Genomic DNA, 27,591 nt, shown 5'->3' on the forward strand with positions numbered 1-27,591 from the left:
TCCTTGTATCTGTGACACCACAGAAATGGACACAACATGTTTTAGACAGTGTGTAGCCATTATGATATGTGTTAGCTGGCTTCTTTCAAGAGTTATTTCATAAAGGTAACACAAATTTAAGAAATGATGGATCTATTTTGGATAGAGTCCCTTATTTGGAAACAATTGGCTACTAAAAACAGTAAACAAACAATTTATCAAACATGTCATGTATATAAATATCTTTGATTTGACAATGGTTATTGTGTGCACTGCTGTTTCTTGTATTTAAAATAGAATCATAAATCTCTCAATGGAAAGTCCAGAAATGGAATATCAACAATATTATGATAAGGATAAACTACTACTCACTGTAAAGATGGCATGTTGAGTTGCAGATAGGTACAATGAAAGAACTGTTACACATTGACCTTTCGGCCAAAGTCTTCTTCACACAAGAAAACAAACACACACACACACATTCACACATGTAAGCACAGTTCATACACACATGACCACTATCTTCAGCCACTGCAGCCAGAAATCTGGAAGTGGCATTGGCAGACAGTGGCGAGAGAACGTGAATTGGGAGGAGGTGATAGAACAAAGGGGGCAGACACTGTTAGGGGTTCCAGTTAATTTACAGGGAAGAAAATACACAGCAGAAATGCAGAGAGACAAGTGAAGCAGAAATAAAGTTTTTAATAGGTAGCCTTGGATAAACTTTCTTAGACATACAGAGAAACATGAGACACACACACTTCCCTCCAATATTTCAACAAAGGCTTAATCAGTCTTATATCAAACAATTAAATATTATATGTGGAGATACTAAATCACAGGAACAAATGAAATAGCGCTTCGCATCACTGAAATTTGCATTTATTGTAACACTTTATAACAGACCAAGAAAATGTCACATGTTACACTTGACAGATAATAGCACTAGAACAATAACAAATACCTGATCCAGTTTTCAGCACTTTAGTTATAGTTCAACAGGCAAACACAATTTAAGTTATCCCATAAATATAAATATGCATGTAGGTGTGTTAAAGAACTGGTTATGAAACAGTCACTTATAACATCAAGGCAGGCACACTCCATTTAAAAGGAAAAATAATTATCAAGTTTACACATTGACTAGAACATTAAGGTGAATAACAGGAAAGTGCACCATCCACAACACCTTATGGTGACAGTTAACCTCCAATAAGTTCCTTTCTTTAAAATATGACATTAAGTACAGCTCAACAGTAATAAAGAAAAATTTTAGATTCCACTGATATATATATATGACACACACACACACACACACACACACACACACCGTGTAATCAAAAAGTCAGTATAAATTTGAAAACTTAATAAACCACAGAATAATGTAGATAGAGAGGTAAAAATTGACACACATGCTTGGAATGACATGGGGCATGGGGTTTTATTGTATTGCTAGACACTTGAAAGATCACTTGCGTGCGTCGTTTGGTGATGATCATGTGCTCAGCTGCCACTTTCGTCATGCTTGGCCTCCCTGCTCCCCAGACCTCAGTCCGTGCGATTAATGGCTTCAGGGTTACCTGAAGTCACAAATGTATCGTGATCAACCGACACCTCTAGGGATGCTGAAAGGCAACATCCGACGCCAATGCCTCACCGTAACTCAGGACATGCTTTACAGTGCTGTTGACTACACTATTCCTCGACTACAGCTATTGTTGAGGAATGATGGTGGACATATTGAGCATTTCCTGTAAAGAACATCATCTTTGCTTTGTCTTACTTTGTTATGCTAATTATTGCTATTCTGATCAGATGAAGCGCCATCTGTCGGACATTTTTTGAACATTTGTATTTTTTGGTTCTAATAAAACCCCATATCATTCCAAGCATGTGTGTCAATTTGTACCTCTCTAACTACATTATACCGCGATTTATTCAGTTTTCAAATATATACTGACTTTTTGATCACCCTGTATATATATGAGCATAAGCACGATTAAAACTGGTGGAAAAACACTAAATCAGAAATTGACAAATCTATACTCTAAGGAGCCGCACTCCATCAAAACACCCCAAAAATAGCAACTTACTGTCTGCCTAGAGTAACAAAATTAAGAATAGCATGCTTATAAATTGGGTAGAATAAAGGAATAAATAACACATATACGGCTTCTGACAGCCGACAAATTGTGTTGGGCTATTGAGCAGTGATTAATTTAAGCTAGCCACAACACACACTAACCAGGTTAGCGGTGTATTTAATGACAAGCGTTGAGCAAGAACCCTGGTCAGAAGGTAATGGAACAAGTACTAATTTACAACTAACTACTGCATTGAAACCAACTGATGACAGATTGACCATTACCGATGTGACATACAATGGACAGTCAATAGACTGAACAGTCAGCTGAAACCCAAGTACAATGCTGAGGGGCGAAATGCCCAGCCCAAAGCATGTTTAGGTCTAACACCTAGTTTGAGAACAAAGCAACCATGAAACAACAGGATGATTTGCTGCTTGTAGTACAAATGCCACAGCCCCAATATAGCCTTAACTCAAGACAGGACTAAAGCACACTAGTTTCTCATTCAATTAAAGTTTCCAAAACAATCAAAACTAGCAGGATTCCCTTACACGGCAGACATGGCAACACTTCCGTTCATACCCCAGAATCAACTAGCACAACATAAATCACTGACACATTTCAGATAATATTTTAAAACAACATATATAAATTCCTTTGTTTACCACAAACCTTAATTAGTTAACTGGTTAGGCTCTGTTACTGATGCCACACAAATGAGGTAGCAAGTTAAGGTCCACAATTCCACTGTACCATTTAACATGTGTCGTGATGAGGAAAGAAAGAATCCAGCTAATTAACTGAAAGTAACTACTTGGATTCAGTATTTGACAACACACTTAAAATCAACAGACAAAGGTGAGAGTCAAGTTTACACTCGCAAGCAGCACAGGCAGAACACGAACATTAAATAAACTGCTCGTTGTTCAATCATTTACACACCGACGAAACAAATAATCTTTGCCGAATTATTGCACATGCCGGAATCCAAAGTCGTTTGAAAATGACGCAAATAATCGTCAAAACGTCTCAAAAAGTCCGATGACATCTGTAGGATATGAGTTTCAATGGGCAACCAGACCTCATTCCTTGGATCCACATGCAACCAAAACAGTACACTGGCTGCTATAACCACTTTAACGATGCATCACACCTGACACGAGTCACGCTAAACCATCAACAAAATGGCGTGGCCTCCTGTACGATTCCAGACGTCCACAGTCAGAGTTCCTCCTCCCCCGGCACTCTCCTGAAAACATGGCAGGCAGCCAGCCGCAGCAACTCCACAACTCCCTCTGGCTAGGGCAAGAAAACAGCAGGGCGCGAAGCGAGAATTTCGAAAGGAACGCACTACAGACAAGGAGGAAACACAGCGGGGCGAACCAGCAGTGACATTTCACCAAGGCTCAACAGGTTGATTGACTAATGATGTACTTACAAGTGCTCACACAACATTAATAAGAGGAAACATTTATTTAAGATGGGAACTTAAAGTTGAGCCACTACTGAGCACAATAAAAACAAACAAAAGATAATATGAACATTTGGAGAAAATGTCATGTACTCATCACTAGCCATGAACTATGCTCTTAAAGAAAACGAGAGGGGGGGGGGGGGGGGGGTATAGGGAGACCAAGGAAGAAACAGGAAGTCTCTGTCTTCACATAATCCTTGAAGAAGAGGACGAGGAGATCGGTGTTTAGTATTACAGTGTGTACAGTTACAGTGTCAAAACCTCCTAGCATAATAAAACTGTTTGCTGGATTTGAATAAAGAACACTGCATATTTGTAGACAATGGTCTTACCAACTGAGCTATCCAGGCCTAACTCATGATATGACTTCACAAATTCACTTCTACCAGTATCTCTATCCTACTTTCCAATCTTCATGGAATCTTTCCTGTATACTGTGCTAAAATAGCATTTTCTGAAGAAAGTATATTGCCTAAAAATGACTTTGAGCATACGAGTTATTTCCACAATAAATCTTTCACTCTGCAGCAGAGTGTGCACTATTTTGAAACTTCTTGGATGATTAAAACTGTGTGTCTAGCCAGAAAGCAAACCCAAAAATTTGCCATTCATGGGAGTTGTTCTGACCGCCTTGGCTGTCACGCACAATTCAGAACATTATACTTTTGATAGCAAGTAGGAAGTATACAAATGACTATACATGTAAGTATATCTGGCAAGCTGTTCTGATCAAAATCTGTTTCATAAACTCAGTCTTTAAAAAAGTAGTCGCATTAGTGTTATCCCCTCAACTGTAGATTAGCCAAAAATGTTTCATTTGTAAATTTACTGTATATTTATCTGGAAAGATATCTATATAAAATGTAATGTCACCCTCTATAAATTGTAACAGCAGTATCACATTCAAATGCAAGTTATGAATTGTGTATCGTCACCACAGCTGGGAGGTTGTGATCAACAGTACAGATTTGGTACCCTTTCTTATCTGAACAGTGAAATATTGACAAGTCTAGGATTTGGAATTCGATTCTATTGACCTTAATATGCTTACATGCACCTGTTAATAAGCAGTAGTTCAACCACAGTTTTTAAACATGTATAATTTATATGAAATAATATTCATTCAATTAACCCACATTGAGATATTAAATATTTTAAAATTTGTTATTTATAAAACTCAAAAAAGTTCAATTTCAATTCTGGATTAAAAATGCAGAATTCCCTGAGACTTTATTAAGTTCCTGGAATTCCTTGAGATTTCCCTGATTTTTCCAAGTAAAATGTAATTCCATGACAATTCCAGGTTTCCAAAAACAATCACCACCCTACTTAAAGACAAGAACAAATCTCCAAATTAGTACTTAGCACTTCGTAAGCTCCATGAAGAACAGTTTCATAAGTCTAGCTCAACAACAGTCACCACTAGTGCATTTCACTACCAGAATGAAATGCACTACCTACATTAGTATCCAAGGTATATTCCTTTACACAATGGAAATGTAATTAAAAAGACTCAACATGATTTATATATCAACTCGGTAAGTTCTGTAGATGAGCAGTACATTTGCATCTTACACATAAAACTTTGTCAATTTACTGTTCCTGAACGAGAAAAGAACTGCAGGATGATGGAATCTCATTGAAGAAGTATGTACATGAACAGTTAAGGTGTGATACACTAAGATGTATATTAGGACTATTTCCTTTGCAGAAACAACCAAAACTAATCATCTGTTCACATTAAATATGAAGGCAGGGTTTCACAGCAATATACAGGGTGGTCCATTGATTGTGACTGGGCCAAATATCTCATGAAATAAACGTCAAACGAAAAAACTAAAAAGAACGAAACTTGTCTAGCTTGAAGGGGGAAACCAGATGGCACTATAGTTGGCCTGCTAGCTGGCGCTGCCATAGGTCAAACGGATATCAACTGCACGTTTTAAAATAGGAACCTCCATTTTTTATTACATATTTGTGTAGTACATAAAGAAATATGTATGTTTTAGTTGGACCACTTTTTTCGCTTTGTGATGGATGGCGCTGTCATAGTCACAAACACATAGCTCATAATTTTAGACGAACAGTTGGTAACAGATAGGTTTTTTAAATTCAAATACAGAATGTAGGTATGTTTGAACATTTTATTTCGGTTGTTCCAATGTGATACCTTTGTGAACTTATCATTTCTGAGAACGCATGCTGTTACATCATGATTACCTGTAAATACCACATTAATGCAATAAATGCTCAAAATGATGTCCGTCAACCTCAATGCATTTGGCATTACGTGTAATGACATTCCTCTCAACAGCAAGTAGTTCGCCTTCCGTAATGTTCGCACATGCATTGACAATGCGCTGACGCATGTTGTCACGCGTTGTCGGTGAATCACGCTAGCAAATATCCTTCAACTTTCCCCACAAGAAATGTGGGAACATCAGAACCGGTGAACGTGTGGGCCATGGTTTGGTGCTTCGATGACCAATCTACCCGTCATGAAATATGCTATTCAATACCGCTTCAACCGCACGCGAGCTTTGTGCCGGACATCCATCATGCTGGAAGCATATCACCATTCTGTCATGTAGTAAAACATCTTGTAGTAACATCGGTAGAACATTACGTAGGAATTCAGCATACATTGTACCATTTAGATTGCCATCGATGAAATGGGGATCAATTATCCTTCCTCCCATAATGCCGACCATACATTAATCAGCAAAGGTTGCTGCTGTTCCACTTGTCGCAGCCATCATGGATTTTCTGTTGCCCAATAGTGCATATTATGGCGGTTTACATTACCACTGTTGGTGAATGACGTTTCCGCGCTAAATAGAATGCGTGCAAAAAATCTGTCATCATCCCGTAATTTCTCTTGTGCCCAGTGGCAGAACTGTACATGACGTTCAAAGTCATCACCATGCAATTCCTGGTTCATAGAAATACGGTACAGGTGCAATCGATGTTGATGTAGCATTCTCAACACTGACGTTTTTGAGTTTCTCGATTTTCGCGCAGTTTGTCTGCAACTGATGTGTGGATTAACCGCAACAGTAGCTAAAACACCTAATTGGGCATCATCATTTGTTGCAGGTCATGGTTGACGTTTTACACGTGGCTAAACACTTCCTGTTTCCTAAAATAATGTAATTATCCAACAAACGGTCCGGACACTTGGATGATGTCGTTCAGGATATCGAGCAGCATACATAGCACATGCCCGTTGGGCATTTTGAACACATTAGCCATACATCAACACGATATCGACCTTTTTCGCAATTGGTAAACGGTACATTTTAACACAGGTATCACGAAGCAAATACTGTCCGCACTGGCAGAATGTTACGTGATACCACATATTTATATGTTTGCGACTATTACAGCACCATCTATCACAAAGCGAAAAAAGTGGTCCAACTAAAACATTCATATTTCTTTACGTACTATCGAATATGTAATAAAAAAATTGGGGTTCCTTTTTTTAAAAAAAAAAAGAGTTGATATTGATTTGACCTATGGCAGCGCCATCTAGCAGGCCAACCATAGCGCCACCTGGTTTCCCGCTTCAAGCTAGATAAGTTTAGTTCTTTGTAGTGTTTTCGTTTGACGCTTATTTCGTGAGACATTTGGTCCGGTCACTATTGATGGACCACCCCGTATATTGAAAAAAATTTTCTCATGCTTCCAGTGGCATCAAGTGGTTAAAACACTAACTGCCTTGTGTTTGAGAAACTTTGTGTGTGTGTGTGTGTGTGTGTGTGTGTGTGTGTACGCACATGCATGCTAATTGTGTCCTACAGCTCAACTGCAGGAACTGTTGAGTAATTCAACAATATTCTTTATTCAATAACTTTAATTTAGCCTTAAATATGATAATATGAAGATACTTTGGATGAAATAATATCACTATAAAGTTTAAAAAAAGTCGCAACATATAAAGTAATAACAGGAAACTAACAACTAAAACAGCATCATTTGCCCACATTCAGTCAAACTAACAGGAAGAAGCATCTGTCACTTTAACTTCAACATCACCATCACAGTGTATTAGATCTACTGACCTGTTCCGTCTCAAAACTGTTAACTTTATATTTTTAACGGATAGCCAATATTTATTTTTCCTCTGGAATTATGTAGCTTGGTAGCTGTACTGATTCTCTTGTTCTGCATATGTTGAACATGACCCTTCTAGTTTATTTGGTAGTTCTTTATGAGGTATAACTGGTACAGACTTTAATTCCTGACTAATATCACTGTTCACTTTATGATTTCGAAGCATGTGGCTGATACATAGTGGAAGAACCCCATTTCAGATCATTCACATTGTCTTATTTGGTCAGAAGTTAAAAGACTCCAGCTCAAAGAGCAATGACTTTTTAAAGTTTGAGTAGGGTTTCCGTTCAAATGTTACGTATTAATGTTCAACACATTATGCCACAGAAATGCCTAAATCTTTGAAAATTTATTTCAACATTGTCCAATTTTGTATATTTGAGATGACATGACATGTCTAAATTCACTTACGTATTCAATTATTTTTCAATTTATTAGAATGTTTGATCTTATTAACTCCAATCGTTGAAATGCCATTACCTTTACTTTTATTTGTGGAAACTGTAAAAAACCACATATAGCTGTATCAGGATCACTATATGTACTGCTCTCTGTATTTAATTTTCAATAATACCAATTATGGCCTGATCCTCAACAAACAGTAAAGATGTAAAATTTACAATGTTCGTAGTGAAAGCCTCATTTACTGTTTTTTTTTATGACCATGTCCATACAGATATTGAAAACTGCAATGGACATTCCTAGTAATTGTAGATAATTTAAGGAGTAAAGGTAACAATTCAATGAACTGGAGAGGCACTGAGTCATCGAAAGGCCACCCCTAGAGTTCATGTAGTAAAATGTTGCTGTACTAGTTTGTGTGTGTGCGCTCTTCCTTTCTCTCTCCAATGCTAGGTCAGAAAATTTTGCAGAGAACCAACCTTACCCATGTTAAGTTATTATTATGATGAGGTTGCCAATCTCAAGGATTTTTAAAGCTACTGCCAGCAAAAACCCCCTCCACAGGAGGGAATCTGTGTACTACTCCTCTCAGCATCTAGTGTAATCATATGATCACATGTAATATCATTTTTCAAAGTGTTGTATATCTGAGGTGGAATGTGAAAACCAGCCCTTTACTTACCCCTGTGTATGTGGAAAACCACAGGCACACTGGCCCCCGTCATTAATCCATGACATGGGCACTTTGAGGCAGGCTCATCCAAACTGTGCCCCTGGGGCACTTGCACCCACTATCACCCGAGGCCAGCCCCCAGAGCGAATTCATATGTTGTACCAGTGGCCGAGCCATATAGCTCAGCTAACCACGCGGTGTGCCTGCCGCACCTCGCCAAGCCACTGTACACGCGTTTCGTACAGAAGACAGACCACTACAACAGCAGTGACGAAAAGCATTGATACGACACAAAGTCGTTAGCCAAGAAACATAAGGCTACACTGGATCAACATGGATCATGAACAGCAGCAGCTAAACGATGTCAAAGTTAGCGTAAGGAGGATTATGCGTGAAGTGTTCAGTGAATTCGAAAGTAAAATTCTACGTACCAACTTGACAGAAAATCCTAGGAAGTTCTTGTCTTATGTTAAATCAGTAAGTGGATCGAAAAAGCATATCCAGACACTCTGGGATGATGATGGCATTGAAACAGGATGACACACGTAAAGCTGAAATTCTAAACACCTTTTTCCAAAGCCGTTTCACAGAGGAAGACCGAACTGCAGTTCCTTCTCGCACAAACGAAAAAATGGCTGACCTCGAAATAAGTGTCCAAGGAACAGAAAAGCAACTGAAATCACTCAACAGAGGAAAGTCCACTGGACCTGACGGGATACCAGTTCGATTCTACACAGAGTACACGAAAGAACTTGCCCCCTTCTAACATCCATGTACCACAAGTCTCTAGAGGAACGGACGGTTCCAAATAATGGCAAAAGAGCACAGATAGTCCCAGATTTTAAGAAGGGTCGTCTAGCAGATGCGCAAAACTATAGGCCTGTATCTCTGACATCGATCTGTTGTAGAATTTTAGAACATGTTTTTTGCTCGCGTATCATGTCATTTCTGGAAACCCAGAATCTACTCTGTAGGAATCAACATGGATTGCGGAAACAGCAATCGTATGAGACCCAACTCGCTTTATTTGTTCATGAGACCCAGAAAATATTAGAGACAGTCCCCCAGGCAAATGCCATTTTCCTTGACTTCCGGAAGGCGTTCGATACAGTCCCGCACTGTCACCTGACAAAGTGAGAGCCTACGGAATATCAGACCTGCTGTGTGGCTGGATTGAAGAGTTTTTAGCAAACAGTACACAGCATGTTGTTCTCAATGGAAAGACGTCTACATACATTAAAGTAACCTCTGGCGTACCACAGGGGAGTGTTACGGGACCATTGCTTTTCACAATAAATTTAAATGACCTAGCAGATAGTGTCGGAAGTTCCATGCGGCTTTTCACAGATGATGCTGTAGTATGCAGAGAAGTTGCAGCATTAGAAAATTGCAGTGAAATGCAGGAAGATCTGCAGCGGATAGGCACTTGGTCCAATTAGTGGCAACTGACCCTTAACATAGACAAATGTGATGTATTGTGAATACATAGAAAGAAGGATCCTTTATTGAATGATTATATGATAGCAGAACAAACAGTGATAGCAGTTACTTCTCTAAAATATCTGGGAGTATGTGTACGGAATGATTTGAAGTGGAATGATCATATAAAATTAATTGTTGGTAAGGCAGGTGCCAGGTTGAGATTCATCGGGATAGTCCTCAGAAAATGTAGTCCATCAACAAAGGAAGTGGTTTACAAAACACTCATTCGACCTACAATTGAGTATTGCTCATCAGTGTGGGATCCGTACCAGGTCGGTTTGCAGAGGAGATAGAGAAGATCCAAAGAAGAGTTGCACGTTTCGTCGCAGGGTTATTTCGTAAGCGTGATAGTGTTACGGGGATCCAAAGATCCATAGAAGAGCGGCGCGTTTCGTCACAGGGTTATTTGGTAACTGTGATAGCGTTACGGAGATGTTTAACAAACTCAAGTGGCAAACTCTGCAAGAGAGGCACTCTGCATCGCGGTGTAGCTTGCTGTCCAGGTTTTGAGAGGGTGCGTTTCTGGATGAAGTATCGAATATATTGCTTCCCCCTACCTATACCTCCCGAGGAGATCACGAATTGAAAATTAGAGAGATTAGAGCGTGCATGGAGGCTTTCAGACAGTCGTTCTTCCCGCGAACCATACGAGACTGGAACAGGAAAGAGAGGTAATGACAGTGGCACGTAAAGTGCCCTCCGCCACACACCGTTGGGTGGCTTGCAGAATATTAATGTAGATGTAGATGTAGACAAAAAAAAAGGAGAAGCGTCACATCTGTATTATTTAAACCCAAGTGGGAAATTAATTTCTTCTGTACTGCTGACAAAAAAATCATGCCAAATGTTTAGTATGTCATCAGATCCTCACATATTTAAAACAGTACTCTACTGAATAGCACCTTAATAGGTGACACAAAGATCTGTTCGAAAATTTGTCACAAGTGGACAACAATCAAGGCTTGAAGAACTGAAAGAAAATTTCAAGCAGTATTACAGTGAAGTGTTTCCTATCGTATGACACTCTATTTATAAAGATGATAAATAAAACTATATTTTATAATCTGATATGTGTCTTAGCAGTGTGCAAGTTATCGAGTATCAGGGTTGTCAGTAATTAGGAACAGGTATTTTTGGTTAATTTTTATATTTGGGTTGCATTAAATAGTGCTGTACAGACGTAAGAAAAAGTTTCAAGTGCATTGTTTTTTGCCACTTTCTGAAGAGTCGACACATATGTTCTCTCATGCCATTAAGAGTCATTCTTTTTTTGTGTATGTGTGTTTTGATGGATGGGGAAACATTTGTTGTAATTTGATCTTTGTCCTCAATTAATTAAAATGCAAATATTCCAATAGATAAAGATTTATTTTGCAACCACATTTCACTGATGTTGCTAGCGTCTATGACCACTTTTCAGAGGACTGGGGGAAAACGCACCTAAAACCAATTTTTTTGTTTGTTTTTTATTTGAGTTTCAATGAAAGAAACAATTAATTGTTAAAATGATGAAAGTGTTATAAAAACAGGACTGTGCAAAATTAATTGTAAGGTGTTTCTCTTCTCTTTTTTTTCCTATGGTAGGAGCAAGAAACAGTTGCACAAAGTATGTGCGCAAGTTACAAATGCTCATCAACGATTGCCTGGCCAACTTGGCAGCTTTTATTTGTCCAGCAGATCTCATGGAAAAATTTGAAAAACTAGCTCTTTCGCCTTGAACTGTTGCTCACCCAGTCGAAGATATGGCCTCAGATATGGAGCAGCAATTAAGGGAGAGAGCGGCAAACTTCATTTCGTTTTCTATCGCTCCTGTCGAGTCCATGGACGTTGCGGGCATCTCCCAGCTTGCCATATTCATTTGGGGTGTCGACAACAATCTGAGTGTCACCGAAGAATTTCTCGACCTTATATCATGAAATATACAACCACAAGATTGGATATTTTTCTAGCTGTGGAAAACATATTCGAGTCAATGGATTTAAAATGGGAATGCCTGACCAATGTAACAACAGATGGAGCCCCCTGCGCTATGAGGGATACACACTAGATTCCTGGGTTACCTGAGGTCAAAAATGGCTAAAGTCGGTTCTTCCTTATTCACAGGAGTCCACTGTCTGATACACCAAGAGGCACTATGGGAAGACTGTCAACATAAAGAATGTTATGGGCATAGTTGTTTGAACGGTTAATTATCTTCACTCACATCGACTAACATAACGCAAAATTAAAGAATTTCTGGTTGATATCAAAGCAAGGAAAAAAAATTCCCGATTTTTCCTGGATTTCCCAGTTAAAAATACACTTTCTCCCAGGCGATAACACACTTCTTCCGTGTTAAGTGACAGTATATTTTCCCTGAAAAACTTATCGATCCTTTGAATGGTTATGGGTTTATACACAGGCGTTGAATTTCCCGGCCGGAAAATATCTGTGATGTACAGCAACATGTTCGCTGCGTATTTTCGTATTACGAAAGCATACACTGGAATTCCACCAAACACCACATGTTACTTTCTGAATCATTGAAATCAAGATTGCGATGCACTTTTGTAAGCCAGTTATTGCTCATGTCACGTGATCTCGCCAACCGATGACAGCGGATATTCAGAGCATAGGACAGGTGACGTAGCCAGCCAACAGCAATGTCACTGTTAAGAGGGAATGTTAATAGTTTAAATTAATATACATAGTGTTGCTACAAGAAAAGCAAAGCATTCACATATAATATTGGTCTCTGAGGTTAATAGGCTACAACAGAACCTAAGCTTTCGCATATAATGTTGATCTTTTTTGCGCGTGTTACACTATCAGATACATCACACAAATGTGCCAGTAAATATATTAAAAACAAAGATTCCAAGACTTACCAAGCGGGAAAGCGCCGGCAGACAGGCACATGAACAAAACACACAAACACACACACAGAATTACTAGCTTTCGCAACCAATGGTTGCTTCTTCAGGAAGGAGAGGGAAAGACGAAAGGATGTGGGTTTTAAGGGAGAGGGTAAGGAGTCATTCCAATCCCGGGAGCGGAAAGACTTCCCTTAGGGGAAAAAAGGACAGGTGTACACTCGCACACACACACATATCCATCCGCACATACACAGACACAAGCAGACATCTGTCTATTTTTTTTAAATGTGCCAGTAAAATTTTTAATAATGACATAAATGTCAGGGTTCGAAATTCTTCTAAATGGCTCATCATCAAAGAGTTGCTTTTTAAATGAGAGTCAAATGCTCTGTGATTTAATAAATTCATGGCACATTCTCGCACATAGTTCAACTTACGCAAAAGGATATTTACTTTGAAAGCAACGCTTTTCAAACCACCATTCACAATAGTTTCGCGCGACCTGTTAGAAATAGGTTCATTTCCACAGTTACCAGAGAGCGCAGATAACAGGCGACACCGCACTTGCGCAGCTACCATGGCGTAGGAAGCCCGTATGTACGTACGAGTAAAACCATTGAAAGATCATACATTATGTCATAAAAGAAACAAGACATCAGAGGCTAATCCAAGAGCATCGGAATTTCATGAACCATACTAAAATGCGCACATTTAAAATGCATACTTCAAGTGCACATTTGTATAACCAGATTCCCAGTGAAGTAGGCCTCAACCTTACATTAAGCTTTTGAGTGTGGTTTTCGGGATGTAAATTTTCTTGGAGCACCAGTACTGTATTTCATCATGTTTGGTTCTTTATTATGGCATAATGCCGTATGTGCTCGAAGATGAAAACATGCACTTGAAATGCTGCGAATAGATGAAACCAGCCAGTACTGTGGAATTAAACATTTTGTTTGAAATACATTGACTGCCTCTGCCGAAAAGGTTAATAAAAGTCAAATTTCTTTAGCAAACAGATAAAAATAAGTTCATTGTTCTGCAAGGTGATTAGTGCTTGACTGTCAGAAAGGTGGAAGTAAAATAAAATCTGAAACTAATAACATATTTTAGCCTTCCGTAATTAGTAAATGGCCGGCCGGAGTGGCCAAGCAGTTCTAGGCGCTACAGTCTGGAACCGCGCCACCGGTACGGTCGCAGGTTCGAATCCTGCCTCGAGCGTGGATGTGTGTAATGTCCTTAGGTTAGTTAGGTTTAATTAGTTCTTCCAAGTTCTAGGGGACTGATAACCTTAGCAGTTAAGTCCCATAGTGCTCAGAGCCATTTCAACCATTTTTGAATTAGCGAATGTGTTTTAATTCATTTGATAGCGCCTGGCCACAGATATACGTTTTGTTTCATTTGACGTTAGAGTAAACGAAAGTGAAACAGCAAAATCACTAAATTTACACATGGGTCACGTGGAGACTACCCACTAAACTCAGACTGCTCTGCACATCATCCCCCGATCTACAATATTTGCTAACCGGGTCAATACTATAAAAAAATTGAATTTTCAAAAATATGTTCATCTTGTAGCGCACATCTTCCTGAAAAGTCAAACATAAAACATATCTGTTCGAGGAAATGTAAGACATGTTGTTTGTCTTAAGTGTGTCAAAGTGCAGTGCCACACCTCTTTAGACAGCATTCTTCTATTGCACGTCACTGTATTTCGTTCCATGGAATTTAAACGTGTATATTTAGTAATGGATGTCCGCCACTCGTGGTCTCGCAGTAGCGTTCTCGCTTCCTGAGCGGGGTCTGGGATTTTCACTTGCCTCGAGATGACTGGGTGTTGTTGTCGTCTCATCATCATCATCATCATCATCATCCAACCCCATTACGGTCAGAGGAAGGCAACGGCAAACCATGTCCATTAGGACTTTGCCTAGTAAGACAGTGCGGGTCTTCCGCATTGTTCCCCAATGCTCTGTAAAGACACATAGGACTTCATTTCATTTAGTAATGGATGCCATCAAACTATATTCAGGGCAGTGGAAATTGAAATGTCCTGTGGTGCCTCTCCTGCTCCCATTCGGCTGGTTTCACAGCCTGGCCCTCCAATATTGCAGCAATTTTGTAACACACACCAAATAAACGAGACTGTTTTGGCACAAATAGCCATTTTTATAACAAGACAGAATATAATTCACGAAGTACCAATATCAAATGCTTATTAGGCCTCTACAAGCAATAAGCTTAATGTTAGGAAATAGTTTCACATTTCATTCACACGCACCAGTTTCTCAAGCATGAGATCAAAAAGTAGTATTATGAAATTGATACATACATTTGGAATCGTGTTATTCTTCCATAATTTGTATAATGTGCCCGTTTCTTCTCCTACCACATTCTAACAAACAATCTAGTCATCACCAATTGTGTAGCTATTCCTGTCATGGTAAAAATTTGTTCGCCGATTAATTTCACTAATCCTGCTAGATTCACAGGTTTAGTTAGCCCGCAATTATTCTTTGGTTAGGTGCTGTTACGTATTTGTACAACACATTTTCCGCATTACTTCCAGAATAGAACTTAAGCAGCTGCTAGCCGGGGACTGTACAACTGGTCCTTAGTAGTGTAGCAATCTGGCAAAATAATTTCTGTCAAAATTTCATTTTCTTGGATACACCGAGAAGACGATATGTAATCTTTCTCACCTGTTATTCCTATTAGTCATTTATGTCCATTCTGGTGGTCTGAATCTAAGGATTTCGCTAGTAATTATAATAACGCTGATGATTCGCAAACCCAATCAATCACATAATCAGACGGCAGTTGGCATTCATCCGTTTGGCTTTACTCCGCTCAGCTCGTATAGCCCTGTCCCCTTTGTCCGAGGAAAGTTTATTTCTAGATGTGATGAGGATGTGTTTAAAAATGTTCAAAAACCAACAGGGATGCGTTTCAGAATCATATGAATAATCGATAGACCAACGTGCGCTGGTTACTAAGCGCTTTGTGAAACAAACTTTTTTTCCTCAAGAATATGAATTTGGTCCCCCGTTTTCCCGGTAGCATCTAGCTGCTTGTTGCAACTGCTTGCACAGCCAACCACATTCCTGTAGCCACAAAGGGGACAATCTACTGCTCAAACGCGACTCCCCGCACGAGTCCACTCGTAACTGCTAAAACGAATCTCATGTATACAGTTGTGATTTCACGCTCATCGGAAGCAATTTGTTGTTATGAAACATTGCATAGTCTTCCTAAAGCCTTTGACACATTTTGCTGTTGGCACATGCTTGTATGAGCACTGTCTGTCGTTGTTGTATATAGCACATTTCCTTTGCAATTTAAGTTATTTTCATTTTTTTCTCTCGTTTATGTTTTATTGTTGAAGAGTTATTCTACAGTATGGGAAAGAGTAATATTCTTTGTCAGAGTACTGGTTCTTACCAGAGAATGTTGCAAAAATTTAACTGAAAACTAAAACAAGGAAAAATTCCCAGCTTTTTCCCGGTTTTCTCCCAGACGAAAAAATTCCCGGGTTTTTCCCAGATCTCCCAGTTGTCTTGGGTCCTATACACCCTGAGGACATTCCCTACCATGCCGAAGTAAGATGGCTGAGAAAAGGGAAGGTGCTTGGTCAGTTTTTCTCCTTGAGGGATGAAAGCAATACCTTTTTGGAAATGAAAGGACGTCCAGAAGAATTGCTTCGTGATCCTAAGTGGGTGGAGAATTTGGATTTTTTAGTGACCTAATTGGTCATTTAAACACTCTGAACATTTCACTCCAAGGAGTACAACACTCTGTTACTGATGTAGTGGAAACAATTCAAGAAAATTTAAAAAAGCTTATTTTGTGGGAAAAGCAGTTGCGAGAGGAGAATTGTGGACACTTCACTGCATTAGACAGTGTTAAAGAAGATATGAATTTTTCAGCTTATGTTCAAATCATTTGTGAATTACTAGAGGAGTTTTAAAACAGATTTTTAGAGATGAATGAGCTTCAACCAGCCTTAGATGCATTTGCTCGCCCATTTACCCTTCGGGCAGAGGACATCTCACTAAAGTTTCAACTAGAGCTGATTGACCTGCAATGTGATATCTGCCTGAAGAACCACTTTCAGGGTGTATACATCGACAAGGAAAAAAAATTCCCGGATTTCTCCCAGGTTTCCCGGTAAAAGTCCACTTTGTCCTGGGTGAAAACATACTTTTTCCCTATTAACTGATGATATACTTTCTCTCGGAAATGTATAACTTATCAGTCCTTTGAATGATTATGGTTTTATACTCGGGCATAGAACTACCCGGCGCTTTAGAAAACAAAAGACGGGGGAAAAAACAACTTTTGGAAAAATCTTCGATGTGCCGCATATTTTCGTATTATGAAAGTATAAATTTGAATTCCACCAAACACTGCATGTTACTTTCCGAAGCATTGAAATCGAGATTGCCATACGCTTTTGTAAGCCAGTGATAGCTCATGTCACGTTATCTCGCCAGCCGATGACAGCGGGTATTCAAAGCTTAGAGCACGTGATGTAGTCAGCCAATAGCAACATCACTGTTAAGTAGCGCGAGGACACAAACAGGAAAAGTTAATGGTTTAAATTAATATACATAGTGCCGCTACACGAAACGCAAAGCTTTCACATATAATATTGGTCTATATGATTAATACGTTGCAAGATGTTGGTCTATTATGCACCTGTTACAATTTAAGATATATCACACAAACGTGCCACTAAAATTTTTACTAACGTCATAAATGCCTGATCTTCTGGGCTTGAAAATCCTCTAAATAATTTTTAAGTGACAATCAAACCCTCGGTGATTTATGAAATTCATCTTACATTCTCGCACATAGTTCAACTTGCGTAAAAAGAAATTTACTTTGATGGTAATGCTTTTCAAAGCGCCATTCGGAATATTTTCCCGCGACCTGGTAGAAATACACTCCTGGAAATTGAAATAAGAACACCATGAATTCATTGTCCCAGGAAGGGGAAACTTTATTGACACATTCCTGGGGTCAGATACATCACATGATCACACTGACAGAACCACAGGCACATAGACACAGGCAACAGAGCATGCACAATGTCGGCACTAGTACAGTGTATATCCACCTTTCGCAGCAATGCAGGCTGCTATTCTCCCATGGAGACGATCGTAGAGATGCTGGATGTAGTCCTGTGGAACGGCTTGCCATGCCATTTCCACCTGGCGCCTCAGTTGGACCAGCGTTCGTGCTGGACGTGCAGACCGCGTGAGACGACGCTTCATCCAGTCCCAAACATGCTCAATGGGGGACAGATCCGGAGATCTTGCTGGCCAGGGTAGTTGACTTACACCTTCTAGAGCACGTTGCGTGGCACGGGATACATGCGGACGTGCATTGTCCTGTTGGAACAGCAAGTTCCCTTGCCGGTCTAGGAATGGTAGAATGATGGGTTCGATGACGGTTTGGATGTACCGTGCACTATTCAGTGTCCCCTCGACGATCACCAGAGGTGTACGGCCAGTGTAGGAGATCGCTCCCCACACCATGGTGCCGGGTGTTGGCCCTGTGTGCCTCGGTCGTATGCAGTCCTGATTGTGGCGCTCACCTGCACGGCGCCAAACATGCATACGACCATCATTGGCACCATGGCAGAAGCGACTCTCATCGCTGAAGAAGACACGTCTTCATTCGTCCCTCCATTCACGCCTGTCGCGACACCACTGGAGGTGGGCTGCACGATGTTGGGGCGTGAGCGGAAGACGGCCTAACGGTGTGCGGGACCGTAGCCCAGCTTCATGGAGATGGTTGCGAATGGTAATCGCCGATACCCCAGGAGCAACAGTGTCCCTAATTTGCTGGGAAGTGGCAGTGCGGTCCCCTACGGCACTGCGTAGGATCCTACGGTCTTGGTGTGCATCCGTGCGTCACTGCGGTCCGGTCCCAGGTCGACGGGCACGTGCACCTTCCGCCGACCACTGGCGACAACATCGATGTACTGTGGAGACCTCACGCCCCACGTGTTGAGCAATTCGGCGGTACGTCCACCCGGCCTCCCGCACGCCCACTATATGCCCTCGCTCAAAGTCCGTCAACTGCACATACGGTTCACGTCCACTCTGTCGCGGCATGCTACCAGTGTTAAAGACTGCGATGGAGCTCCGTATGCCACGGCAAACTGGCTGACACTGACGGCGGCGGTGCACAAATGCTGCGCAGCTAGCGCCATTCGATGGTCAACACCGCGGTTCCTGGGGTGTCTGCTGTGCCGTGCGTGTGATCATTGCTTGTACAGCCCTCTCGCAGTGTCCGGAGCAAATATGGTGGGTCTGACACACCGGTGTCAATGTGTTCTTTTTTCCATTTCCAGGAGTGTTGGTTCGTTTCTGCAATTGCTAGAGAGCGCCAGATGACAGGCATCACCATGCTTGCGCAGCTACCATGTCGAAGGGAGACCGGAAGTTCGTATGTGTAAAATATTAGAAGATCTTACATTATGTCATAAAAGAAACAAAACATCAGAGGACACTCCAAAACCATAGGATTTTCTGATCCATACTAAAAAGTGCACACTTAAAGTGCACATTCGTATCTCCACATTTCCAGTGAAGTGGGCCACGACTTGATATTAAGCTTTTAAATGTGGTTTTCGGGCTGTAAATTTTCTTGGAGTACCAGTAATGTGTTATCTCACGTTTGGTTCTTTACTATGGCATAATGCCATAAGTGCTAGAAGTTGAAAACATTTAAAATATATTGTTTGCCTCAGTGTAAAAGATTAATAAAAGAAAATCTCTTTAGCAAGTCGACAAAAATATCATTATTGTTCTGCAAGGCAATTAATGCTTGACTGTCAGAAAGGTGGAAATAAAATAAAATCTGCAACTAATAACACATTTTAGCCTCCCATAATTATGTGAATGTATTTTAATTCAGTTGATAGCTCCCAGACAAAGAAATCTGTTTTGTTTTCATTTGATGTGAGAGCAGTGAACGAAGAGTAAACAGCAAAATCACTGAATGTAAATACGGGTCATGTGGTGACTATCCACTTCCCCACTATAACTCAGACTGCTCTGTGCATCAGCCCTGTATCTACCATATTTCCAAACCGGGGCAATACCCAGCCACTTCCTTGAGCGTTTGAGATAGGTCGTCAAAAATTTTAAAAAATCTAATTTTCAAAAATATGTTCATTTTTTAGTGCACATCTTTCTGAAAAGTCTGATGCATGAAACATATGTGTTGGAGGAAATGTAAGACATGTTATTTGGTCGTAAGTGTGCCAAAGTGCAGTGCCTCGCCTCCTCACACAGCATTCTTCTGTCGCACGTCACTGTATTTCGCTCTGTGGAATTGAAAAGTGTATATTTTGTAATGGATGCCATCAAAGCATATTCTGGACAGTGGAAATTAAAATGTCCTGTGGTGCTCTCCTGCTTACAGTCGGCCAGTTTGATATCCTGTCCCTCTTTTTTTTTAAAAAAAAAAAAAAAAAAAAAAAAAAAAAAAAAAAAAAAAAAAAAAAAACAAGAACTCTCAAGAACTCTTCAGAAAATTTGCACTCTTTATTGCCTATCAGCTAACAACTTGCTGTTTTGTGTGACATAAAATTAAATATAGGATACATAAACCCAGTAAAAACATGAGACAAGCAAGGCAATACACATTTCTTCAATCCTTAGCTCCTAGAATTTTATTCTCTCTAATATTGCCACAGTTTTACATGGCGTGCTTTCCTTTCTTTCGCAGTTTTACATTGCGTGCTTTCCTTTCTGCAAAAGAATCTATTACCTTATCAAAGTTCATCAAACGTTTTGCTACATGAAAAATCAAAAAATCGTTGTCTAATACTGAAAAAGCTGTTAACACAATAGGACCCAAGACTGGTGTCGTTTCCCAATCTGATTACGTCTATTATGTCACTGTCTGCTAGATAAAAAAATAGGACTTTCTAATGCTACAATAATTGTACACACACCAAATAAACGAGACTGTTTTGGCACAAACGGGCTCTTTTGTAATGACAGAATATAATTCACAAAGCATCAATATCAAATGCCTATTAGGCCTACTACAAGCAAAAAGCTTTACGTTAGGAAATAGTTTCACATTTCATTCATACACTCCAGTTTCTCAAGCATGAGATCCAAAAGTAGTAGTACGAAATTTTTATACAAACTTGGAATTGTCATAGTGTTTCATAATTTGTGTGATGTCCCTGTTTCTTCTGCATGCTCGTTCTAACAAACAGTCTTGTTATCACTAATTCTATAACTATTCCTGCCAATGTCAAAGCTTATTCACAGGTTAACTTCACTAACTCTGCCAGAATCACCTGTTTAGTTCCCCGCGGTTATTCTCCGGGTAGGCATTGTTACAACGCTCGTACAGTGCGATTTCTGTGCTTCTTTCAGAATATAACTTAAAGCGGCTGCTAGCTGGGGACTGTACAACTGGCCCTTACTAGTATAGTGATCTAGCCAAAAATTTTCTGTCGAAATTTCATTTTCTTGGATACACCAAGAAGGTAATACGTAATCTTTCTTACCTGTTATTCGTTTATTTCGACTCCTGTAGTCTGAATCTATGGATATTGCTAGTAATTATAACAACGCTCATCATTCGCAAAGCCAATCAACCACACAATCAGACAGTGGTTGGCATTCATCCATTCGGCATTAACTCCGATGAGCTCGTATAGATCCTTTTGTCTATAGAAAAGTTTGTTTCTACATGCAACGAGGATTCCCCTGACAGAGACATCATGTACTTTATGCACACATTCACAGATCAACTTACGATTCATTCATAAATCAACTTAGAATGTGTTCAATAATGTTCGAAAACGGACAGGGATGTATTTCAAAGTCATATGAATAATCGATATGCTAACATGCGCTGGATGCTGTCGCTTTGTGAAACAAGGTTTTTTTCCCCGTAAGAATATGAATTTGCCCCCCCCCCCCCCCCCACTGTCCCCCTCCTAGATCTGGGCCTGCTGCGCATGCATAAATCTAGCAGCATGGGTGCTCCAGTAAAATTTTTCCTGGTATCATCTAACGGCTTGCTGTGACTGCTTACCCAGCCAACAGCCACATTTCTGTAGCCAGAAGTGGGAGAAGGTATTACTCAACTGCGCATGCGCATGATCCTGCTCGTAACTGCTAAACCGAACCTCATGTAAACAGTTGTGACGTCAAGCTCATCGGAGGCAATTTGTTGTTACAAAGCATTGCATAGTCTTTCTAAATCCTTTGACATATTGCTGTTGGCAGATGTTTGTATGAGCACTGTGTTTTGTTGCTGTATATTGCGCATTTCCTTTGCAATTTAAGTTTTATTTTCGTTTTTTCTCTTGTTCGTCTTTTATTGCTGCAGTAGTAGGATACAGTAATATCCTTTGTTAGAGTATCGGTTCTTACCAGTCAAAATTACAAAAATTGAACTGAAAACAAAAACAATTAAAAATTTCCGGAATTCTAAAAAATTCCCGGGTTTTTCTCGGTTTTCTCCCGGATGAAAAAATTCCCGGGTTTTTCCCAGATCTCCCGGTTGTCCTAGGTCGTATACACCCTGACTTTCTTATGCGTAAAACTTTGGACGACTTTTACAGCTGTTTTCTGTGAGAGACGTACCCTCTTTTGCACAAGCATGCAGCCAAAGTTCTGTCAATGTTTGGTTCCACGCATATTTGTGAGTGCTTTTTCTCCCTTTTAAAGCTTGCTAAAACTAAGAAACGTTCACTAATTAGCGATAAAAATTTGACTAATGCTTTGATGTTAGCAGTCTCCCGGAATATTGTACCAAACTTAGACGAAATCATTTCCTTGAGAAAGAAAAACGTATAAAATGCAAATTGTCTTCTTTAAAAATGTTGACTGTATGGATTACAGGTGTTTTATAACCTTAATTCCGTTTTTTAAATAAGTTTTCAAACTTGGTCAATTAAAATTATTGCGTACAAAACAGCAAACTAAGAATCTGATGTCTAAACTCGGAAAAAAGAATACAAAAAGCTGTAGCATGAAGTACAGCAAAAAATATTTTCTTGTAATTACTAACAGTAGAGTTTCATTCTTACAATCACTAACAGTAAGAATGAAACTCTATACCCCTTACGTAAAATGATTTCTAAAATAGAATATTTATGACACTAGTTCATTTAAGAAATTGATATATCTTTCAGAAGATGCCTACTGGGCATATGACGTGTGAGCATGTGCAATACTAATAGAATCAAACTGTGGGTCGGAAAACTACTAAGTTATTCTCAGACTTTTGTTTTGGATATTGTTTTCTAAGACTCTGCATAGTAATTATGCCACACAAACACTAATTTTTACCTAAACAGCAAATGGTTTGCTTGTTTTACCACTCATTGTTCACTTCTACAGAGCTGCACTTCCTCTGTTACTTTGTTTACGTTGGGCCTGAATGCAGGACAGTTTAGCACTGAACAGTGCTGTGTGGTCTCACTCGCTCCACAGGTAATTATCTCGCTCCTATGCCAGCACTAGTGACACAGAGTCACATACGGGATGCTGAATTACACTGCCTTGCACCCACGAAGTTGTGAAATTCTTGGATGAGCCCGCTTTAAGGTGTTCAGCCATCTGGATGCATTACGAATACACGATAGCTCTGGGAAAGCATTCATCCACATGCTAACAAAGTTTTCAGTCTTGTTTATATGCCTTTCAAATATTCAGTGGCTCTACTATTTGGTGGGTTGTTACCTTTAGTCCTTAAATTATAAATATTAATAATAAGTGTAAATAAAATAGAAAGAAACTTCCACATGGGAAAAATATCTTAAAAACCAAGATTCCAAGACTTACCAAGCGGGAAAGTGCCGGTAGATAGGCACAATGAATAAAAACACACACAAACACACACACACACACACACACACACACACACACACACACACACACACACACACACACACACACAGAATTTGAACTTTCGCAAACGGCGGCTGCTTCGTCAGGAAAGAGGGAAGGAAAAGGAAAGATGAAAGGATGTGGGTTTTAAGGGAGAGGGTAAGGAGTCATTCCAATCCCAGGAGCGGAAAGACTTACCTTAGGGGGGAAAAAGGATAGGTATATACTCGCGCAACACACACACACACACACACACACACACACACACACACACACACACACATCCATCCGGATGGATATGTGTGCGCGTGTGTGTGTGTGCGTGAGTGCGCCGCACGAGCGAGTGTATACCTATCCTTTTTTCCCCCTAAGGTAAGTCTTTCTGCTCCCGGGATTGGAATGACTCCTTACCCTCTCCCTTAAAACCCACATCCTTTCATCTTTCCTTTTCCTTCCCTCTTTCCTGACGAAGCAGCCGCCAGTTGCGAAAGCTCAAATTCTGTGTGTGTGTGTGTGTGTGTGTGTGTGTGTGTGTGTGTGTGTGTGTGTGAGTTTTTTATTCATTGTGCCTATCTACCGGCGCTTTCCCGCTTGGTAAGTCTTGGAATCTTTGTTTTTAAGATATTAATAATAAGTGTGATTGAAAGTGGACACCCTCATCTGGACCCTTGGTTGATGTCTGCTGAGGATGAATTCACATAAGGGGACTGAACAGCACAGATTAAGTGCAATGGAATTCCCATATTTTCTGGTGTTTCCCATAATGAGTTTTGTTTCACACTGCCAAATGCCTTCTTATTATCTACAAACACATAATAAGTGGATAAATTACATTTCTTTTAATTATTTTGCTGAGTGAAGAAATACAATTTGAAACTTAGAATCAACAGTTTAGATAATTAAAAAAGTATATATAATACCAGGAAAAGATCACAAAAATAGCCCATTTCTATATTCAATCCATAATGAACTGTTGTAATGTACTATTTCACATCCATATCTGGATAATAAGATACTTGCCAAAATATGTTACAACAAAATTAAATTTAGTGCGGGTGACTCCTCACATCTCAAAAAAACATCTATACACAAGTCACTAAACTACAGGTTCTCCTTACAACTCCTTGAAACGAAGTATTAAGAAGCTGAGTGATTGATACAAATATAATTTTTTATGGTATGAATTCAATTGATTAAATATTTGTGCCTAAGACTGCCCACGTGTAATACAGAGCAAGATCTTCACTTTGGAAATGTATCTCTACGATTTAGAAACAGCCTATTAAAATTGTGGAAGAAATAGAATGATGAAGATTTATAACAGACACCTACAGTCAATTTTCGCAAGAACAAAGAGCTTGATTTTACAAAGACTGTTAAAACTGGCAACAGGAACACTATGAAGTCAAGAACTTTGTTTAGAAATAATTTGCAGCTAATTTCCAGTTCCAAACATCAAACAGCTATATATATCAAGAGCAACTTTTAATGTATCAAATAAAAACTCACCACATCCTGAATTAGCCTTCTGTTGCCAGACAGTAACCTATAAACAAAATGTACAAGATCAGCTTATTTGAGGAACAGGTTATAGATCACAATAGCTCTGCTATTGATATTTTTATACATCTTTATCTTTATTCTCATACTCAATCAAGTAACAGCACATAACTAAACAAGCTGGTTTCACACAACTACACTACAGGTTTCTGAACAACCCAAATGCATTTCTCCACACAACACTTAATCAGTAAATACATATTTTACTGCATTTAAATATATGTTTTATTTACCAATTCAACTAATCCCAGACTTAACTATACTGGACACAAAAAATTACACAGAGGGACTAAACAATGTTTCACCATATAGCCAGAGAGAATGGGTACAACACACAAAAAATGAACAAATTAATCAACAAAACAAAACAAGCAAATTAAGAGAGAACATGCCAAGAATAAATTACCAGCTGCAACAAAAAGTTGAAAGTACACTCCCCCTGGCAGACACAAAACAATTTCTCATCAAACATTCCAAATTAGTGCCACACTGCACAGAAATAAAACCATGTACAAGTGAGCAGTGATAGTAATATAGAATCTTTCAATGCGTGTGGCAACATTGTGTTTGCTCAAATCTAATTTTTGTGTAAAAATTGTGTGGAAACAGGTGATAGTGAAGCATAAAAAGGCGTGGAAAAAATGAAAGTAATTACAAAAGAAAAATAAAGTAATACTAAAGATGAATAATGGGACAAAAACTTAAGTACAGGTCATACACAACAACTACTGTCGTAAAAGTACTTCAAAATTAAAAAGCCATTAGGCAAATTCTTGAGACTACTTCAGATAAGACATGCTGTCAAATGATATAAAAAGCATAAAGACCAAGCCAACCTACACAAATCCACTTTCAAATTACTATAGTTTAAGTGAGCTGTCAAAACAATACAAAAATCCATAAGTCATAGTTTTTAGTCATAAAACAGAAAAACAACAATAGGCTTTGTGTAATATTTTTACAAAAATAGATTGATATCCACAGAAGGCTGAGTTTAAAAACTCAAATTTATTTATACTGTTGGAATTACTGTTGAAGACTCATGCAAACATTTGCAAACAGAAATTCTGAAGCCAGATGTATGTAGAAAATAAACAATTTAATTTTCTTTTTTTAAAATAATACATAGACATTGGAAACTTGGAATACGTAAAAACTTAAATAGGGGCTGGGGAGCGCATTCCATTCTTAATTCATCTGTTTTATTTTTGTCCTTGAGATTAACCCAAGCATGTAACAGTATTTTCTTTTTTACCTATGAATAAATCCGTGAGCGTACATCTACAGAGACAGTCTCGTATTGAAGAACTGCATTATGAAGATGCTATAAAAAAATTCAAACATAATTTGGGAACAAGTATTTCAGAAACGTAAAATTTATTTATTTACTTATCATATCACTACATCACAAAACAAATAATACTACAGTTATCTCAAACTACCATCTACTATCCAGGCCACAAATATGATCTATTGACCCGTCATCACAAAGAACTCTGTTGGATCGCCAGGAAAAGCTCTCTGAGGACATTCTTTAATTACATGGTGACAGCCTGTTTTTCAGTGCCACAGTCTCAACTTAGTAAAGCTATTTTCATACACTTGTGCAAAGAGTAGGTACAGCTTCCAGTGTTGGCTCTTATTCAGTTAAGAACAGACCAGATTTTGTATGGCAATTCCATCCATTCCATTCAATAATCTCTTCATGGTGTGTCGTATAGATTTTCCAGAGAAGGTTGTCTCGAGTTTTAATTTTCTTAATGGATGTTGTTTGTAACTGAGTGTTCTATCAAGAGTGACCCCTAGATTATGTTTGAGCAACCTTCCTTCAAGGTGCAGACTGAGCTTTTTGCCGGCCATCTTACTGTTAAATGTTGAGACTTCTGTTGCTTACAACCATATCTTTAATTACCCTGCACGTCTACTGGATGGTGATACACAAGCAGCAAAATACTTGCAATCAGACAATCGTTGAGATATCCTGGTAAATGTTACAACACAATCAGAGAATGACCGAGTTGACAAATGGTTCTTCCAAGGGCTATCCCTCTGGAAAGCTAAGACACTGAAAGAATTTGTCAGTTGA

General features: G+C 39.2%; 1 protein-coding gene across 1 annotated transcript in view; it reads right to left on the bottom strand.

The window, feature by feature from the left end:
* LOC126273344 (rho-associated protein kinase 1) overlaps positions 1-27,591 on the bottom strand; it is a 210,822-nt gene that overhangs the window by 124,870 nt on the left and 58,361 nt on the right. Inside the window, exons 12-29 of the mRNA XM_049976891.1 lie at positions 25,455-25,491; positions 25,034-25,090; positions 24,866-24,928; positions 23,598-23,675; positions 23,305-23,367; positions 22,698-22,888; positions 11,746-11,892; positions 8,923-8,987; positions 8,304-8,357; positions 8,137-8,207; positions 5,138-5,243; positions 4,505-4,597; positions 3,270-3,416; positions 2,770-2,904; positions 2,454-2,532; positions 2,225-2,408; positions 2,073-2,179; positions 787-872 (exon numbers count right to left, since the gene is read on the bottom strand). Coding sequence (XP_049832848.1) covers positions 787-872; positions 2,073-2,179; positions 2,225-2,408; positions 2,454-2,532; positions 2,770-2,904; positions 3,270-3,416; positions 4,505-4,597; positions 5,138-5,243; positions 8,137-8,207; positions 8,304-8,357; positions 8,923-8,987; positions 11,746-11,892; positions 22,698-22,888; positions 23,305-23,367; positions 23,598-23,675; positions 24,866-24,928; positions 25,034-25,090; positions 25,455-25,491 — 1,763 coding nt within the window. The remainder of the gene's footprint in view (positions 1-786; positions 873-2,072; positions 2,180-2,224; positions 2,409-2,453; positions 2,533-2,769; positions 2,905-3,269; positions 3,417-4,504; positions 4,598-5,137; positions 5,244-8,136; positions 8,208-8,303; positions 8,358-8,922; positions 8,988-11,745; positions 11,893-22,697; positions 22,889-23,304; positions 23,368-23,597; positions 23,676-24,865; positions 24,929-25,033; positions 25,091-25,454; positions 25,492-27,591) is intronic.

The sequence above is a fragment of the Schistocerca gregaria genome, chromosome 5, assembly GCF_023897955.1.
Source record: "Schistocerca gregaria isolate iqSchGreg1 chromosome 5, iqSchGreg1.2, whole genome shotgun sequence".
Lineage (NCBI taxonomy): Eukaryota > Metazoa > Arthropoda > Insecta > Orthoptera > Acrididae > Schistocerca > Schistocerca gregaria.